The sequence below is a fragment of the Salvelinus fontinalis genome, chromosome 4 (genome assembly GCF_029448725.1).
Source record: "Salvelinus fontinalis isolate EN_2023a chromosome 4, ASM2944872v1, whole genome shotgun sequence".
NCBI classification, from domain to species: domain Eukaryota; kingdom Metazoa; phylum Chordata; class Actinopteri; order Salmoniformes; family Salmonidae; genus Salvelinus; species Salvelinus fontinalis.
Window position 1 is genome coordinate 42,441,932 of NC_074668.1, and position 14,380 is coordinate 42,456,311.

At 42.1% G+C, this 14,380-nt stretch overlaps 1 protein-coding gene across 2 annotated transcripts in view; it reads right to left on the reverse strand.

Moving 5' to 3' along the window:
* LOC129853816 (lipoxygenase homology domain-containing protein 1-like) overlaps window positions 1-14,380 on the reverse strand; it is a 42,950-nt gene that overhangs the window by 23,434 nt on the left and 5,136 nt on the right. Inside the window, exons 5-21 of one of the 2 annotated variants that reach the window (XM_055920231.1) lie at window positions 13,352-13,432; window positions 12,354-12,538; window positions 12,103-12,201; window positions 11,797-11,945; window positions 9,206-9,329; window positions 8,646-8,755; window positions 6,264-6,404; window positions 5,995-6,130; window positions 5,479-5,639; window positions 5,231-5,317; window positions 4,933-5,068; window positions 4,690-4,844; window positions 4,346-4,506; window positions 4,060-4,136; window positions 3,563-3,759; window positions 2,766-2,958; window positions 2,344-2,504 (exon numbers count right to left, since the gene is read on the reverse strand). In XM_055920231.1, the coding sequence (XP_055776206.1) occupies window positions 2,344-2,504; window positions 2,766-2,958; window positions 3,563-3,759; window positions 4,060-4,136; window positions 4,346-4,506; window positions 4,690-4,844; window positions 4,933-5,068; window positions 5,231-5,317; window positions 5,479-5,639; window positions 5,995-6,130; window positions 6,264-6,404; window positions 8,646-8,755; window positions 9,206-9,329; window positions 11,797-11,945; window positions 12,103-12,201; window positions 12,354-12,538; window positions 13,352-13,432 (2,353 nt within the window). The other variant, XM_055920230.1, reaches the window with a different exon arrangement.

Genomic DNA, 14,380 nt, shown 5'->3' on the forward strand with positions numbered 1-14,380 from the left:
CTGTGCAGGTGTTGTTACACGTGGTCTGCCACTGCGAGGATGATCAGCTGTCCGTCCTGTCTCCCTGTAGCGCTGTCTTAGGCGTCTCACAGTACGGACATGGCAATTTATTGCCCTGGCCACATCTGCAGTCCTCATGCCTCCTTGCAGCATGCCTAAGGCACGTTCACGCAGATGAGCAGGGAACCTGGGCATCTTTCTTTTGGTGTTTTTCAGAGTCAGTAGAAAGGCCTCTTTAGTGTCCTAAGTTTTCATAACTGTGACCTTAATTGCCTACCGTCTGTAAGCTGTTAGTGTCTTAATGACCGTTCTACAGGTGCATGTTCATTAATTGTTTATGGTTCATTGAACAATTCCAGTGTTTAAACCCTTTACAATGAAGATCTGTGAAGTTATTTGGATTTTTATTAATTATCTTTGAAAGACAGGGTCCTGAAAAGGGGACGTTTCTTTTTTTCTGAGTTTAGGTACATAATTGTACCCCAGTTCATACCTCAGATACCTTACAGTACCTTTCTTACATATAGTCCACAGATACAAAAGGGTGCTTTAAGAAAAGGTTCATTTATAGGGAAGCCATTTCTTCCTTGAAAATAGCAAAACTGTACCTCTACTATAGACCACTTAAACTGGTACAACACTTCCACTCACGGGTGGCCAAAAATAACTAACTGAACGTCCCCACTAAGCCACGCAAATATTATTTCCCAGTGTGCCTTGCCTTTGAGTCAATTCTAAAGTTACCACCTATGACTGCATTTGTAACTGACAGATACATGGTTGTTAAATTCTTTCATTTTCTGTCCTGTGACCTTCACCACGTGAGTTCCTCGGCAAATGTTATCATTGCAATTAAACTCTTCATGACAATACACTACATACACTACATCTCGTAAGGCCTTATTTTGAGGCTTAATTTTACCTTAATACAGTGGCCAAACGTCATGGTTAACATGCCACTTCAGGCCTACAAGTAGGTGTTGCAAAATTCCGGTAACTTTCCCAAAATTGGCAGATTTTCCAGAGATTCTGGTTCAAGGATCCTGGATTTCCTGCTTATTCCCTCCCGTTTCCACGAATCCAAAGGCCATGCAGCCGAAACGTGTCAGAGTAATTACATATTTGTTCCATTGAACATGACTTACAAATAAAGGCATTTTAATTAATTATATGAAGAGTGTCTTGGTCCTCCTTTCTTTTTGATGACCTATTTACCGCTTTTACCAAAGAGCACCTTCTATCATGTACCCTAGCAGCGCTTCCCTTCCTTCTTTTTTCTGCAGTAGAGCATGCTGGGAAATATGATAATGATTATGGTACAAATGTGCCTTTTTAGGATACCACCCCAGTGACAAAACCGTTAGTTCCTCTTAGGTGGCATCATTGTAATTTATGGTGGGTACAAATATGTACCTTTCTTCAATACATTGCTTTTCTGCTAAGCAAAGGTACAGATCAATACAATCAAGAGGTGAAGGTACACAAAATAAGTTTGTACCCTGGGAAACAGAAATGTACCTTCACAGTGCGTTGGGAGAGTGATGATTGTAGCTTTTATATTCAAATTATTGGATACACAAATGTACCATTATACTATTGTTTTGCACATGTACCCTAAAATGTACTGAACAGTACCATGTGAGATCATACTAGTAATGGGGGGAAAAATCTAAACAGCTACATATCAGGATATTATTTTTGACGATATATCGGATCAGATCGTTTTGACAATATCACAATATAATTTTTGCGCTAGTTGGCTGTACCTGCACCAAAACTCGAAGATTTTTCCTACATAGCTCTTTCTCTATCTTCTTTTTAAATAGAGAACCAATTTGTTTTCAGCTCTTTTATTTCCATGACTGATCAAAACTAGTTTTCTCATAGCTTTCTCTTATCCCTCTGCAGCAGACGTATGGTGAGCAATATGTTTGGACCATGGAATCGCAATAAAAATCACAGTATTGAATCGCAATACATATCGTACCATGATAATATTGTATCGTGAGGTCCCTGGCAATTCCCAGCCCTAGATCATATGTGTACCTCTGAAGGTACAATGTGTGTATTTTTACCTTTTGTATCCCAGGGAACAATACCGTACCCTCATTTCTAAGAGTGTACCCTGATCCCTATCAGACTATAATATTTAATACTATTCCCGGTGAAGACACACACTTCATAGGTGTTATCTTTTCATATTTTCAAACCATTTACTTACCCGTTTGTAATATTACTGTGTCTATAACGATATTGTATGCTATAATAATGTCAGTATGTCTCAAATAGATTCACATAGATTCTCAGAAATAAAGGCTTGACATGAAATATGACAATAATGACCTTGAAGATCTCAGTAGTTGCTCTCTCATAGTTGTTGGACCTGCTGGCCAGATTGACGACCTCTGTCTTGCCCTTACTGCCGTAGATCTGGATGAAAACGTTAGCGTTGGTTCCAGCAAAGCTCACATCACCTGTCACCACTGTTATCTCATAGTTCATCACTGCAAAACAAGATTAAACAAAAAAATCATGATATTACAGAAGAACACAACTAATATATATATATATAGTCTCTATGCGCCCCAATCCAAATCTTTGGATTCAAGTTAGTTAAATTTTCCATATCTGTGTGGATATCCTGAGAGATTGATTGGATTCCCTGTACAGTATATTAAAAAATAAAGCAGGAAACATCTATAGGTGTGTGTCTGTTTATAATTAAATGGGTGTGTATAAGGTTGTATGGTAATAGGTGTGTTTACATTGTTTAATGTCCAGGATCTCGCTAGGGTAGATCACCACCTCGGTCTTGCCGTCTGCCTCGTCCGTACAGAGCCAGCGGTGGCTGGGGAACATGTACTGATTCCCACTGGTCGGCACCATGATCTGGACACTGTCCAGGAACCAACCAGCATTCATCCCCTCGTTGTTGTGGCCAATCATCAGACGGTTGATCTGGTGTACAAAAAAAACAACATTTATTTTTCTACTCATATTCACCAAATATTACATTTTGTATGTATCTCGGGTTAACATCAATACATACATTTTATTAAAGTCTGACTTATGTGAATGTATCTTAACGATTCAGCCTTGTATGAATAAGGTATACAATGCTTGTGTATATACATCTTTCATTTTTGAGAGATTACACTTTGGCAGAAATAAAGGCATCGCCTCTAGGCTTGGGCGACATACCGTTTATACCGTACACCGAGGGTATGATTTTCAATACCTTAAAAAAAATGTTTTCGAAATAAATGATATCCTTCTCAGGGCTCCAGCTATGCATTTGGTTTGCTAACTTGCTAGCTAAGTGGCTAGATGTCAAGATCAAGCTTCTTGGTTACAGCAGAGATATTCAATCCCCTCCTGGATCAAGATCCCTGTTTCCTTAAATGTTTGTTTTTGGGAGGGGTGAGTGGGTTGCGCCCCTTGTGTGCACATTCGTTAATACCGTATACCCCGGTATGGTACAGAAACAGTATCTCTGGATACCGTCCAACTCTAGTAGCCTCTAACCCAAACACTAAAACCAAGAATTCTACTGTTACTGTACCTGTCCAATGTCAAACGTCTCCACAGTGAACACATCCACCCGGCCCACCTCAAAGTAGTTGCGCAGGTTGTTGTCAGAGACCACCAGCATCATCTTACTGGTGTCTTCCTTCTCCCCATACAGCTTCACAAAAACCGTGGAGTTCGAGCTGCCTCCACTGACGCTGCCTGTCTTCACCGACACATGATAGCTAACATCTGAAATGCAGAACTACAAGTTGGAGTTCAGGTGTGTTTATTCACTCACGTGGCAGTGAAAAAAATATAGTAAATACAGTAGTGTGGTCTCCGTACAACAACTTCAACAAACTTCTCAGTGAGTTGACAGCTCTCGTGTGGCTCAGCTGGTAGAGCATGGCACTTGCAAAAACAGGGTTCTGGGTTCAATTCCCACAGGGGAAAAAATACAAGTGTTTGCACTCACCATTGTAAGTCGCTCTGGATAAAAGTGCCTGCTAAATGACAAAAATATGAATATATTTTCCCACAAACACTTACTGTAAAGACGCTGTCCGTCTGAAAATGGCACCAACTCCCGAACAATCTGTCCGTCATCCTCATTCCGATCTAGCCACCTGAGATTGTCAGGGAAAACATGGCCGTCTTAACTCTTACCCAAATGACCTGCTGTTATCTCAACCTGACCCTATTCTCTGATCACCTGGCACCTATTCAATCATCTTCCCCAAGGTCATAGATGTTACATACATTCCATACCTGTCCTAGGAGATACCTGGCTGTCCCTAAGTCATCTGTTCCACAAACTTCCTGTCCCATGTCTCACCTGCCGCAGGGGAACTCTACAACCTGAGACTCAGCCTGTCCCTCTTCCCTGACCATCACTTTCTCCAAGTACCAGCCACAACCTCCGCCCCGCCCGTTGTGCCCGATACGCACTCGCCGCACCTGCACGATTGACACCGCCTCAATAATGAACTCATCCATCTGAATCAGAGAGTGAGAGAGATAGAGAGATATATGAGGAAGACATTTATGTAAACTGTCTTGGTGAATCGATCACAGCTAAGGTATGTGGGAAATCCTGTTAATTTATCATTTGAGTAAACAGCCTATAGTGCAGTCCTTAGATATGTTCCAAGAGGCCTAGCGTGGGTCTCCTGGACTCACGTTGCCTTTCTCAAACTTGTTGACGTTGTTTTTGCAGTTGATCAGCGTACGTTCGCCTGTGTCCCCCAGGTCACCAATCAGATTGAGGAAGACAGTGGCGTCCGTCCCGCTGCCGCCAAACTTCCCCGTGCACACGGTCACACGGTACTTTATCACTACAACAACACAACAGCATTCACTTAACAACGCTAGTATGTTTGTATAGGGTGAAACAATGCAGTAGATGATCCTTTGTGAACTTACAGGGCAGGGGTTCAGCAATCAGGTCTCCAGTGGCAGGCATCTCTCTAACTAACTCGTTGTCATCCTCGTTAGTATCCAGCCAGCGCTCACAGGGGAACTTAAACTTCTCCTTCGTCAAAGTTTTCATCAGAGATGCCTGCGGAAACACCAAGACAGTCAAGAGGGCAAATCTCTTATCACATGTGCTCTTGTCAAATGCAGTGCATTATATAGGGAATAGGGTGTGGCACAGATAGAGAGAATCTGAACCTCAAGCTTTTTTGTGGATTTTTTCTTCTTAATGTTTTCATTTGCTCACCTTGCTCAAATGCCACCCTGCAAAAGGGCTTCTCTTTTCATGCCAGATGCGACATTTTGTAAGCTTCCCCAAGTCAGGTAGCTCAACCTGTGTGTTGAAAACAAGAACAGTACACATCCATCGTTACTCAGTAATTCATCTGTCTGTCTGTCTGTCTGTCTGTCTATCTGTCTGTCTGTCTGTCTGTCTGTCTGTCTGTCTGTCTGTCTTTTTAGTCCACCCATCTGTCAGTCCATCCATCTACACACCATGAACTTATCCAGCTGGCCCTGTTCAAAGTTGTCTGCTTTGTTGTCCAGTCTCATCTCGTCTGACTTGCCCTTCTCCCCATAGATCTGGAAGTAAACGGATGCGTCTGTTCCTGCGCCAGGCAGATCTGACGTCCAGATCCACAGAGACCAGGGGTGCTCTGAAGGGAACCAGACAAACTGAGAAGTATTCTCCAAACTCAACAGACAAACCACAGATACAGATTATATAGAATACAGATTATATAGAATTTGTTTTGCAAACTCAGTTTGAGAGTCAGTATTTTAACAGTTTCCATGTTAGAAACAAAAGTTATAAGATGTTTACATTCCACTGATATGAGAATGGAAATTGGAACTGTATATTTGCGGCCCTGGGGCACCCTACACAGATTATAAGCAGCTTTTTTCTATCTGTTACACATGCAATGGGGTAAAATGTTTAAGAATAGCTAGGCGAGAGTATTAAAGATATCACATCCAAGATGTAATGAGAATTCAAGTAATGTTGCTTACTCTTCTGTTTCCTCTGCCTTAGTGAGACCATCTCATAGAGCTCTCTCTCTATCAGTCCATCACCTTCACCCTCATCCAGCCATTTACTGCAAGGGAAGGTCTGCTCGATCCCTGTGAACGGGCAGAACACCACTATCTGGAACATAAACACACACAAAAGACTCACTGTCATATGTTTACTGGAAATAGATTGGGATGTTAAACATGTAAGGAAGTAATTTATTTATATTAGTGTGTGTGTGTGTGCGTGTGTATGTGTGTACTCGCACCTTCTCGCAGTACCAGCCAGAGCTGACTCCTCCATTGTCGTGTCCGATGGTGACTCGGCTGAGGGGGCTGAGGAGGGCCGATATCTCCACGTTAAAGATGTCCGTCAGACCACGCTCAAACTTACCCCCCTGCAAGAAGATCTGTGGAAGAGACCGTGTACAATCACTATACAGACAAACACCACGTTGCTTTCACCTATGAAAACCAGCCCCGTCGCGGACAAGGATGTCTTGCTCCCAGACAGGCTAAATAACTTTTTTGCTCGCTTTGAGGACAATACAGTGCCACTGACACGGCCCGCTACCAAAACCTGCGGGCTCTCCTTCACTGCAGCCGAGGTGAGTAAAACATTTAAACGTGTTAACCCTCGCAATGCTGCAGGCCCAGACGGCATTCCCAGCCGCGTCCTCAGAGCATGCGCAGACCAGCTGGCTGGTGTGTTTACGGACATATTCAATCAATCCTTATCCCAGTCTGCTGTTCCCACATGCTTCAAGAGGGCCACCATTGTTCCTGTTCCCAAGAAAGCTAAGGTAACTGAGCTAAACGACTACCGCCCCGTAGCACTCACTTCCGTCATCATGAAGTGCTTTGAGAGACTAGTCAAGGACCATATCACCTCCACCCTACCGGACATCCTAGACCCACTCCAATTTGCTTACCGACCCAATAGGTCCACAGACGACGCAATCGCAACCACACTGCACACTGCCCTAACCCATCTGGACAAGAGGAATACCCATGTGAGAATGCTGTTCATCGACTACAGCTCAGCATTTAACACCATAGTACCCTCCAAACTTGTCATCAAGCTCGAGACCCTGGGTCTCGACCCCGCCCTGTGCAACTGGGTCCTGGACTTCCTGACGGGCCGCCCCCAGGTGGTGAGGGTAGGTAACAACATCTCCACCCCGCTGATCCTCAACACTGGGGCCCCACAAGGGTGCGTTCTGAGCCCTCTCCTGTACTCCTTGTTCACCCACGACTGCGTGGCCATACACGCCTCCAACTCAATCATCAAGTTTGCGGATGACACTACAGTGGTAGGCTTGATTACCAACAACGACGAGACGGCCTACAGGGAGGAGGTGAGGGCCCTCGGAGTGTGGTGTCAGGAAAATAACCTCACACTCAACGTCAACAAAACAAAGGAGATGATTGTGGACTTCAGGAAACAGCAGAGGGAGCACCCCCCCATCCACATCGACGGGACAGTAGTGGAGAAGGTGAAAAGTTTTAAGTTCCTCGGTGTACACCTCAGGGTCAAACTGAATTGGTCCACACACACAGACAGCGTTGTGAAGAAGGCGCAGCAGCGCCTCTTCAACCTCAGGAGGCTGAAGAAATTCGGCTTGTCACCAAAAGCACTCACAAACTTCTACAGATGCACAATCGAGAGCATCCTGTCGGGCTGTATCACCGCCTGGTACGACATCTGCTCCGCCCACAACCGTAAGGCTCTCCAGAGGGTAGTGAGGTCTGCACAACGCATCACCGGGGGCAAACTACCTGCCCTCCAGGAAACCTACACCACCCGATGTCACAGGAAGGCCATAAAGATCATCAAGGACAACAACCACCCAAGCCACTGCCTGTTCACCCCGCTATCATCCAGAAGGCGAAGTCAGTACAGGTGCATCAAAGCAGGGACCGAGAGACTGAAAAACAGCTTCTATCTCAAGGCCATCAGACTGTTAAACAGCCACCACTAACATTTAGCGGCCGCTGCCAACATACTGACTCAACTCCAGCCACTTTAATAATGGGAATTGATGGAAATTATGTAAAAATGTACCACTAGCCACTTTAAACAATGCCACTTAATATAATGTTTACATACCCTACATTACTCATCTCATATGTATATACTGTACTCTATATCATCTACTGCATCTTGCCTATGCCGTTCTGTACCATCACTCATTCACTGCATCTTGCCATCTTTATGTAATACATGTATCACTAGCCACTTTAAACTATGCCACTTTAAGTTTACATACCCTACATTACTCATCTCATATGTATATACTGTACTCTATACCATCTACTGCATCTTGCCTATGCCGTTCTGTACCATCACTCATTCATATATCTTTATGTACATATTCTTTATCCCTTTACACTTGTGTGTATAAGGTAGTAGTTGTGGAATTGTTAGGTTAGATTACTTGTTGGTTATTACTGCATTGTCGGAACTAGAAGCGCAAGCATTTCGCTACACTCGCATTAACATCTGCTAACCATGTGTATGTGACAAATAGAATTTGATTTGATTTTGACTTCTAATGAATATGAATGACGAAAATGAGGGAAGTAGCCACGTTGGACTAGGGAAATGCAATTCGTTATAAAATGACATGCTACTTGATGTATGACTATACCTTGCCGCTGTTCTTCAGGCCCTTGGTGCCGTGCATCAGCATGTGGATGTTGGAGTTGGTGCCAGCTCCTCGGATCTTCCCTGTCACCACCTGGACGTGGTACACAATACCTGGCGGGTACAGTTACGTGTCAGCTAATCAGACACTCACGTCTCCGCTTCAGAACACCCACTCAGAGAGGAGTGAACAGGAAAATGAACCAAATCAAAACATTGATAGTGTGGAAACTAGAATGAATGTCAGGAGGGTCTGAGATATTGTACATTTACTGTTTGTTTCCTTTTTGAAATAATGAATCATAGTAGGTGTCATTACACTGAATGTGGAGACAACTGCAATGTGAATGTCTACACGCACCTCCTATAGCCAGAGGAATTTGCATATGATCCTTATTTTATGTTGTTGCTGCTCAGACCCCTTTTACTTGCTACTTAAAGTAAATCTATATATAAGAATATCTGCTTAATGAACCGAATACTGAATATACTGTAATGTAATAGTGTAATGTGTCTTTTTGCTGTTTCGGGGGTCATATACAGTGTCGTCTGGTCTTTCCCCACCTGTGGGCTCACTGCCTCCAACTAGGATGTCCCTCTGAATCTTCCCATCATCCTCATCGATGGCGAACCAGCGGTTGATGGGGAACTCATACAGAGACTTGTTTCCCATGTCATCCAGAAGCACCTGCAGGGACAGGACCAGGGGCAATATACAGTTTGTGTTCAAGCCCCTTTCCTGGCCTCCCTCCCGTCTGCCAAGGGGTCTAACCCTATTGGCACAGTGTCTGTAACTGCATGATTCCTGGTTCAAAGCCCATCCTGGTTACCCCTGGTCAAAACCTTTACACTTGACAAATGTCCTTCTGGGAAGGAGGAGGACAAACAAGCACCTATATCAACCCTCCATTTCAGGAGTCCACAGGGTGACACATTCATGGGTCTGAGTACAGGATATAAACAGGACCACACATTAAAAGAACACATTTTCAAGGTGCACGTTGTGGTTTCTTGAATTAGCCCTGAATAAAATCATGTCTATCTTGGTGATCTTTGGTGTCAGTGTGTGTGGCAATCACCATCACATCTACAGACTGTCCCTCTACTGGAAATATAATCCCTTAATGAGGCCTGGTGTCCCTTTACTACAGGTTGGGTAGGATGTCCCTCTGGCGTGCCTGTGTGTGTGTGTGTTTGTGTGTGTGTGAACTCATCTCATGGTTCCACACTGTAACTGGAATGTGTTGGAGGTGATGGGACACCAGTCTCAGATGAGATGACAGGTAGGGGAGGAGAGGAGGAGATGAGGATCACATGTCTTAAATACCTCTCCAGAGACAACAGGGGCTCACATACAGTAAAACATAGAATAGGGCAGGATATGGAATGATATGGATGGATTGTTCCTTCATCTTGCATTTCAGCAGCCTCCGTCTAAAACAAACATTGTCTTAACAGTTCAGGCAACCAGATATGGCTTCAAATACATATGTATTTGATTATTTGTTATTTAAAATAATTATTCAGTGTATTTTTACAGTGGGATGTATTCATAAAATAAGCATTGAATGCAAGGAAGCCATTGAGCATTTGGTCTCCCTTAATAAAAACAAATATAATATAATAACCAATCAGTGTTGAGCAAAACTGAGTGAGCTCAACTGTGTATGGTCCCAGCGCACCAAAAGAAAGTGTCAAGGGAAGCCAGTTTGGATTTGGCTTCACTCCTAGAATCAATTTGAATTGTTGCATCTCGTTACATTTACATTTAAGTCATTTAGCAGACGCTCTTATCCAGAGCGACTTACAAATTGGGTTGTGTTGTTGTTCTTCGGTGGCTAGCCAGCTAGCTAGCTAAAATTGCCCCTTTCCTAAATTAGCCATGGATGGAGATAGGGATTTGAACTTGTGGTTTTAATTAATTCTCCATACTTGTGAATGATTATAATGGTGATTCTGATTCAACCATAAAATGAATTGTGCCCCTGAACTGAGAGGATGGAAGTTCACTATGTAGCTAGATGTAGAAGGTTAATGTTAACTAGCTAATGTTGCCCATGGAAGGAAGTTAGGCTAGCGAGCAAGCATTTTAGCCAGGTAGTAAATAAAAGCATGTACTATATGACAGTCATAGACTGTTTCTTCAACATGAAAGAGAGGAGGATGGCATTGGCGTTTCTCTACAAGCAGGGTGAGTCAACATGATTTTTCTACTTGCAGGAACACACACACACACACATACACAAATCAGAACCATGGACAGCCAAATCATATTTAGCTTACGTTGATTGGACTAAATCGTTTTTTGGTATATTTTAGTTGTCACTGTTAGACTAAGAATAGGTGATTTGATGATGTTGAAATGTTGAAGTTGAAATGGTGCTGGAATAGTGGAGGCAGCTCCTGTTTAACTTTGCGACTTACAATAACTCTCCTTGGTTCTAAATCAATAGTTGCGTAGTAGTCGGAAAATGTCGGAAACATTAACTTTCTTGACCATGCTGTAGGTCATGTGACTGTTTGTTACGTGCAATATGCTTTGTGGACTTCACCGGACAGTGGTTGCTCTCCGGCTTTGTGATAAAACAAAGGTGTGGTTGAATTTATCCTGCCACTGTGTCTTATTGTCTTGGCCTTAGGCATATATCATGGTCGCAAGGCATATCAACTAATAGTTTATAGAGCAAACAACACAATTATCACAACACATAGGTTGCAATATGGCCTTTTTCCCCTGGCTTGGCTTCCCCAGTGATACTGGTATTTGAGTATTTTCAAATACCCAACCCAAAACAAGTATTTTAGTTGAGTATTTGAATGGTTATTTTTAAAAACCAAATAGTTGACCAAATTGTATTAAAAACTACCTGGGTTAAATGCATGGGAGTGTATTTGAGTTAGTGTATTTTTCCCATGTGTATTTCCAAATACATTCCAATATTCAACTACTTGTTTTTTTTCTTCTTCAAATAAAGGTTATCTGAATACTTGTTTTGCAATGTATTGAAAAGTTGTTAAAATACCTGAAATAGTTTTTGAATCCAGGTCCGCTGGCAACATTGGTTCCTTCATTTTATGAGTTTATATCCTAATGAGCCTCCAGATTAAAACTGTTCATATAGCCATAGCATAGTCTTGCTTTAACTGTACTGTACCTTGTCCACAAACCATCCAGCGGAAGAGCCTTTGTTGTTGTGACCCAGGGTAATCTTCCTAATTCTGCCGAGGTGGGGAGCTTCTAAAGTGAACTTGTCCTCCGTGCCTTTCTCAAAGTTATCCTTCTTATTGTCCAACCGCCTCTCACCTTTGAAAAGGGTCAAATGTAACACACAGAGCATGTTTGAGTACTATGGGCCCGAATCCTAAACTGTAAATCAGTAACCTACAAGATATCACATTTTAGTTTCTCAATCACTCATAACTAACCATTAAAATGACCTATTGTCTGGAATGAAACTCACCGGTGTCACCAAACTCTCCAAAGATGTTAATGAAGACATCAGCGTCTGTTCCACTGCCTTTTACATCTGCTGTGAACACGCTCACTACATACTTATTATCTACCAGAGAAAAACACACTTTTGATGAACCATAATACAACTAAATCAGATTGTAACTTGTTTTACATGTATTATGCCAAAATCTCAGCCAAGGACCTTCCACATGCTGCATCCAACACAATCAAATCCAAGATGGCGGACATGATACCTACATTTGGGCAAGTCCATGGGGTCGAGACTGCCCAGCAGGTCCCTGACAAACAGGTTGTCCCCCTCCACCTTACTGAGCCAGTTATTACAGGTGAAGTAGAACCTCATGTGAGGTCTGGTAATATCTGTCACCACCACTCTGTCCAAGAACCAGCTGGCATTCAAACCTGTGTTATCATGTTCTATCCTACAGGAGACATATCAATCAATCAGTCAATCAATGAATCAATTACACATATACACTGAGTGTACAATACATTAAAAACACCTGCTCTTTCCATGACATAGACTGACCAGGTGAATCCAGGTGAAAGCTTTGATCCCTTATTGATGTCACTTGTTAAATCCACTTCAATCCATGTAGATGAAGGGGAGGAGACAGGTTAAAGAGAGCCTTGAGACAATTGAGACATGGATTGTGTTATGTGTGCCATTCAGAGGGAAAATGGCCAGCACAAAAGATTGAAGTGCCTTTGAATGGGGTATGGCATTAGGTGCCAAGTGCACCGGTTTGAGTGTGTCAAGAATTGCAACGCTGCTGGGTTTTTCACGCTCAACAGTTTCTCGTGTGTATCATGAATGGTCCACCACCCAAAGGACATCCAGCCAACTTGACCCAACATGTGGAACGCTTTCAACACCTTGTAAAGTCCATGCCCCGACAAACTGAGGCTGTTCTGAGTGCAAAAGGGGGTGCAAGTCAATATTTGGAAAGTGTTCCTAATGTTTTGTACACTATATATACTGTACCAAATCATACTAAATCCTGAAGGAAAGGTAAAAGTACAACAGGTCTCTAGTGCAGTTTCCCAAATGGTGGGTGATAGCAAGTCTCTATTAAGTTGCAACCTAAGTCAGGGTTTGGGCTAGAAATATTGTCTTTGTCTACTTGGTGGGTCACAAAAAAATTTACATTTCGAACCACTGCTCTACAATAGTGTTGAAAATGTACATCTACACACATATCCAGTCTTCTGTAAAGGCAGAGGAGCTGTCATACCGTATCTTCTTCAAAGGCCCAACGTTATGAGTTTTGATCCTAAAGACGTCTGTTTTGTTCTTCTCAAAGGCTGTTCTACTCCTGAAATGGGAATACAAGTAGGATAAAAGGTATGAGACTACACAGAAAATTCATAAAGAACTTCCCAACTCCTCGCTGTATTTTAAGGTCTTATGCATAATGCTTCAACTGCAATTAAGGTAGTAGAGAATTATTCTTGAACAAAAACAGGCATGTCATCAAGAAAGCATCCTTTGAAGCAAACTTTGAGAATAATGCAATTTAGACACACAATCGGGTGAAATTCTATTTATATTCCAAAATATTGAATTTTCACACCCAACAAAAACACTAAACACTAAAAACACTACTGCAACATAAGCAGGAGAAACACTAATCATATTACCAAACACACTTGTCTTACTATGTTTTCATTGCATTTACCTTATAGAAATGATTTGCCGTTCAAACCAAATCTCTTCAATAAGTATGAGCCATAGAATACCACAGTATGATTCATAATACCCATAAAACCTAGCAGTCAAATAAGGAAAGGGTTCCAATAGTTTTTCCACCATTAATTTTATAAACACTTAAAATAATTGTATTATTTTTATTAATAATACAATTATTTTATTTTATAAACTCTTAACCATTTAAAATAAGGCCTGTGTTTCATGTAGGCTTACCCTGGTGTGGCATTTTGAAAACCGTGTAAATCTCTCTAGGACGAGGTGACCTTTATCAATATACACTACTGGTCAAAAGTTTAAGAACACCTACTCATTCAAGGGTTTTCCTTTATTTGGACTATTTTCTACATTGGAGAATAATAGTGAAGACATCCAAACTATGAAATGACACATATGGAATCATGTGGTAACCAAAAAAGTGTTAAACAAATCAAAATTTATTTGAGATTCTTCAAATAGCCACCCTTTGCCTTGATGACAACATTGTACACTCTTGGAATTCTCTCAACCAGATTCATGAGGTAGTCATCTAGAATGCATTTCAATTAACAGGTGT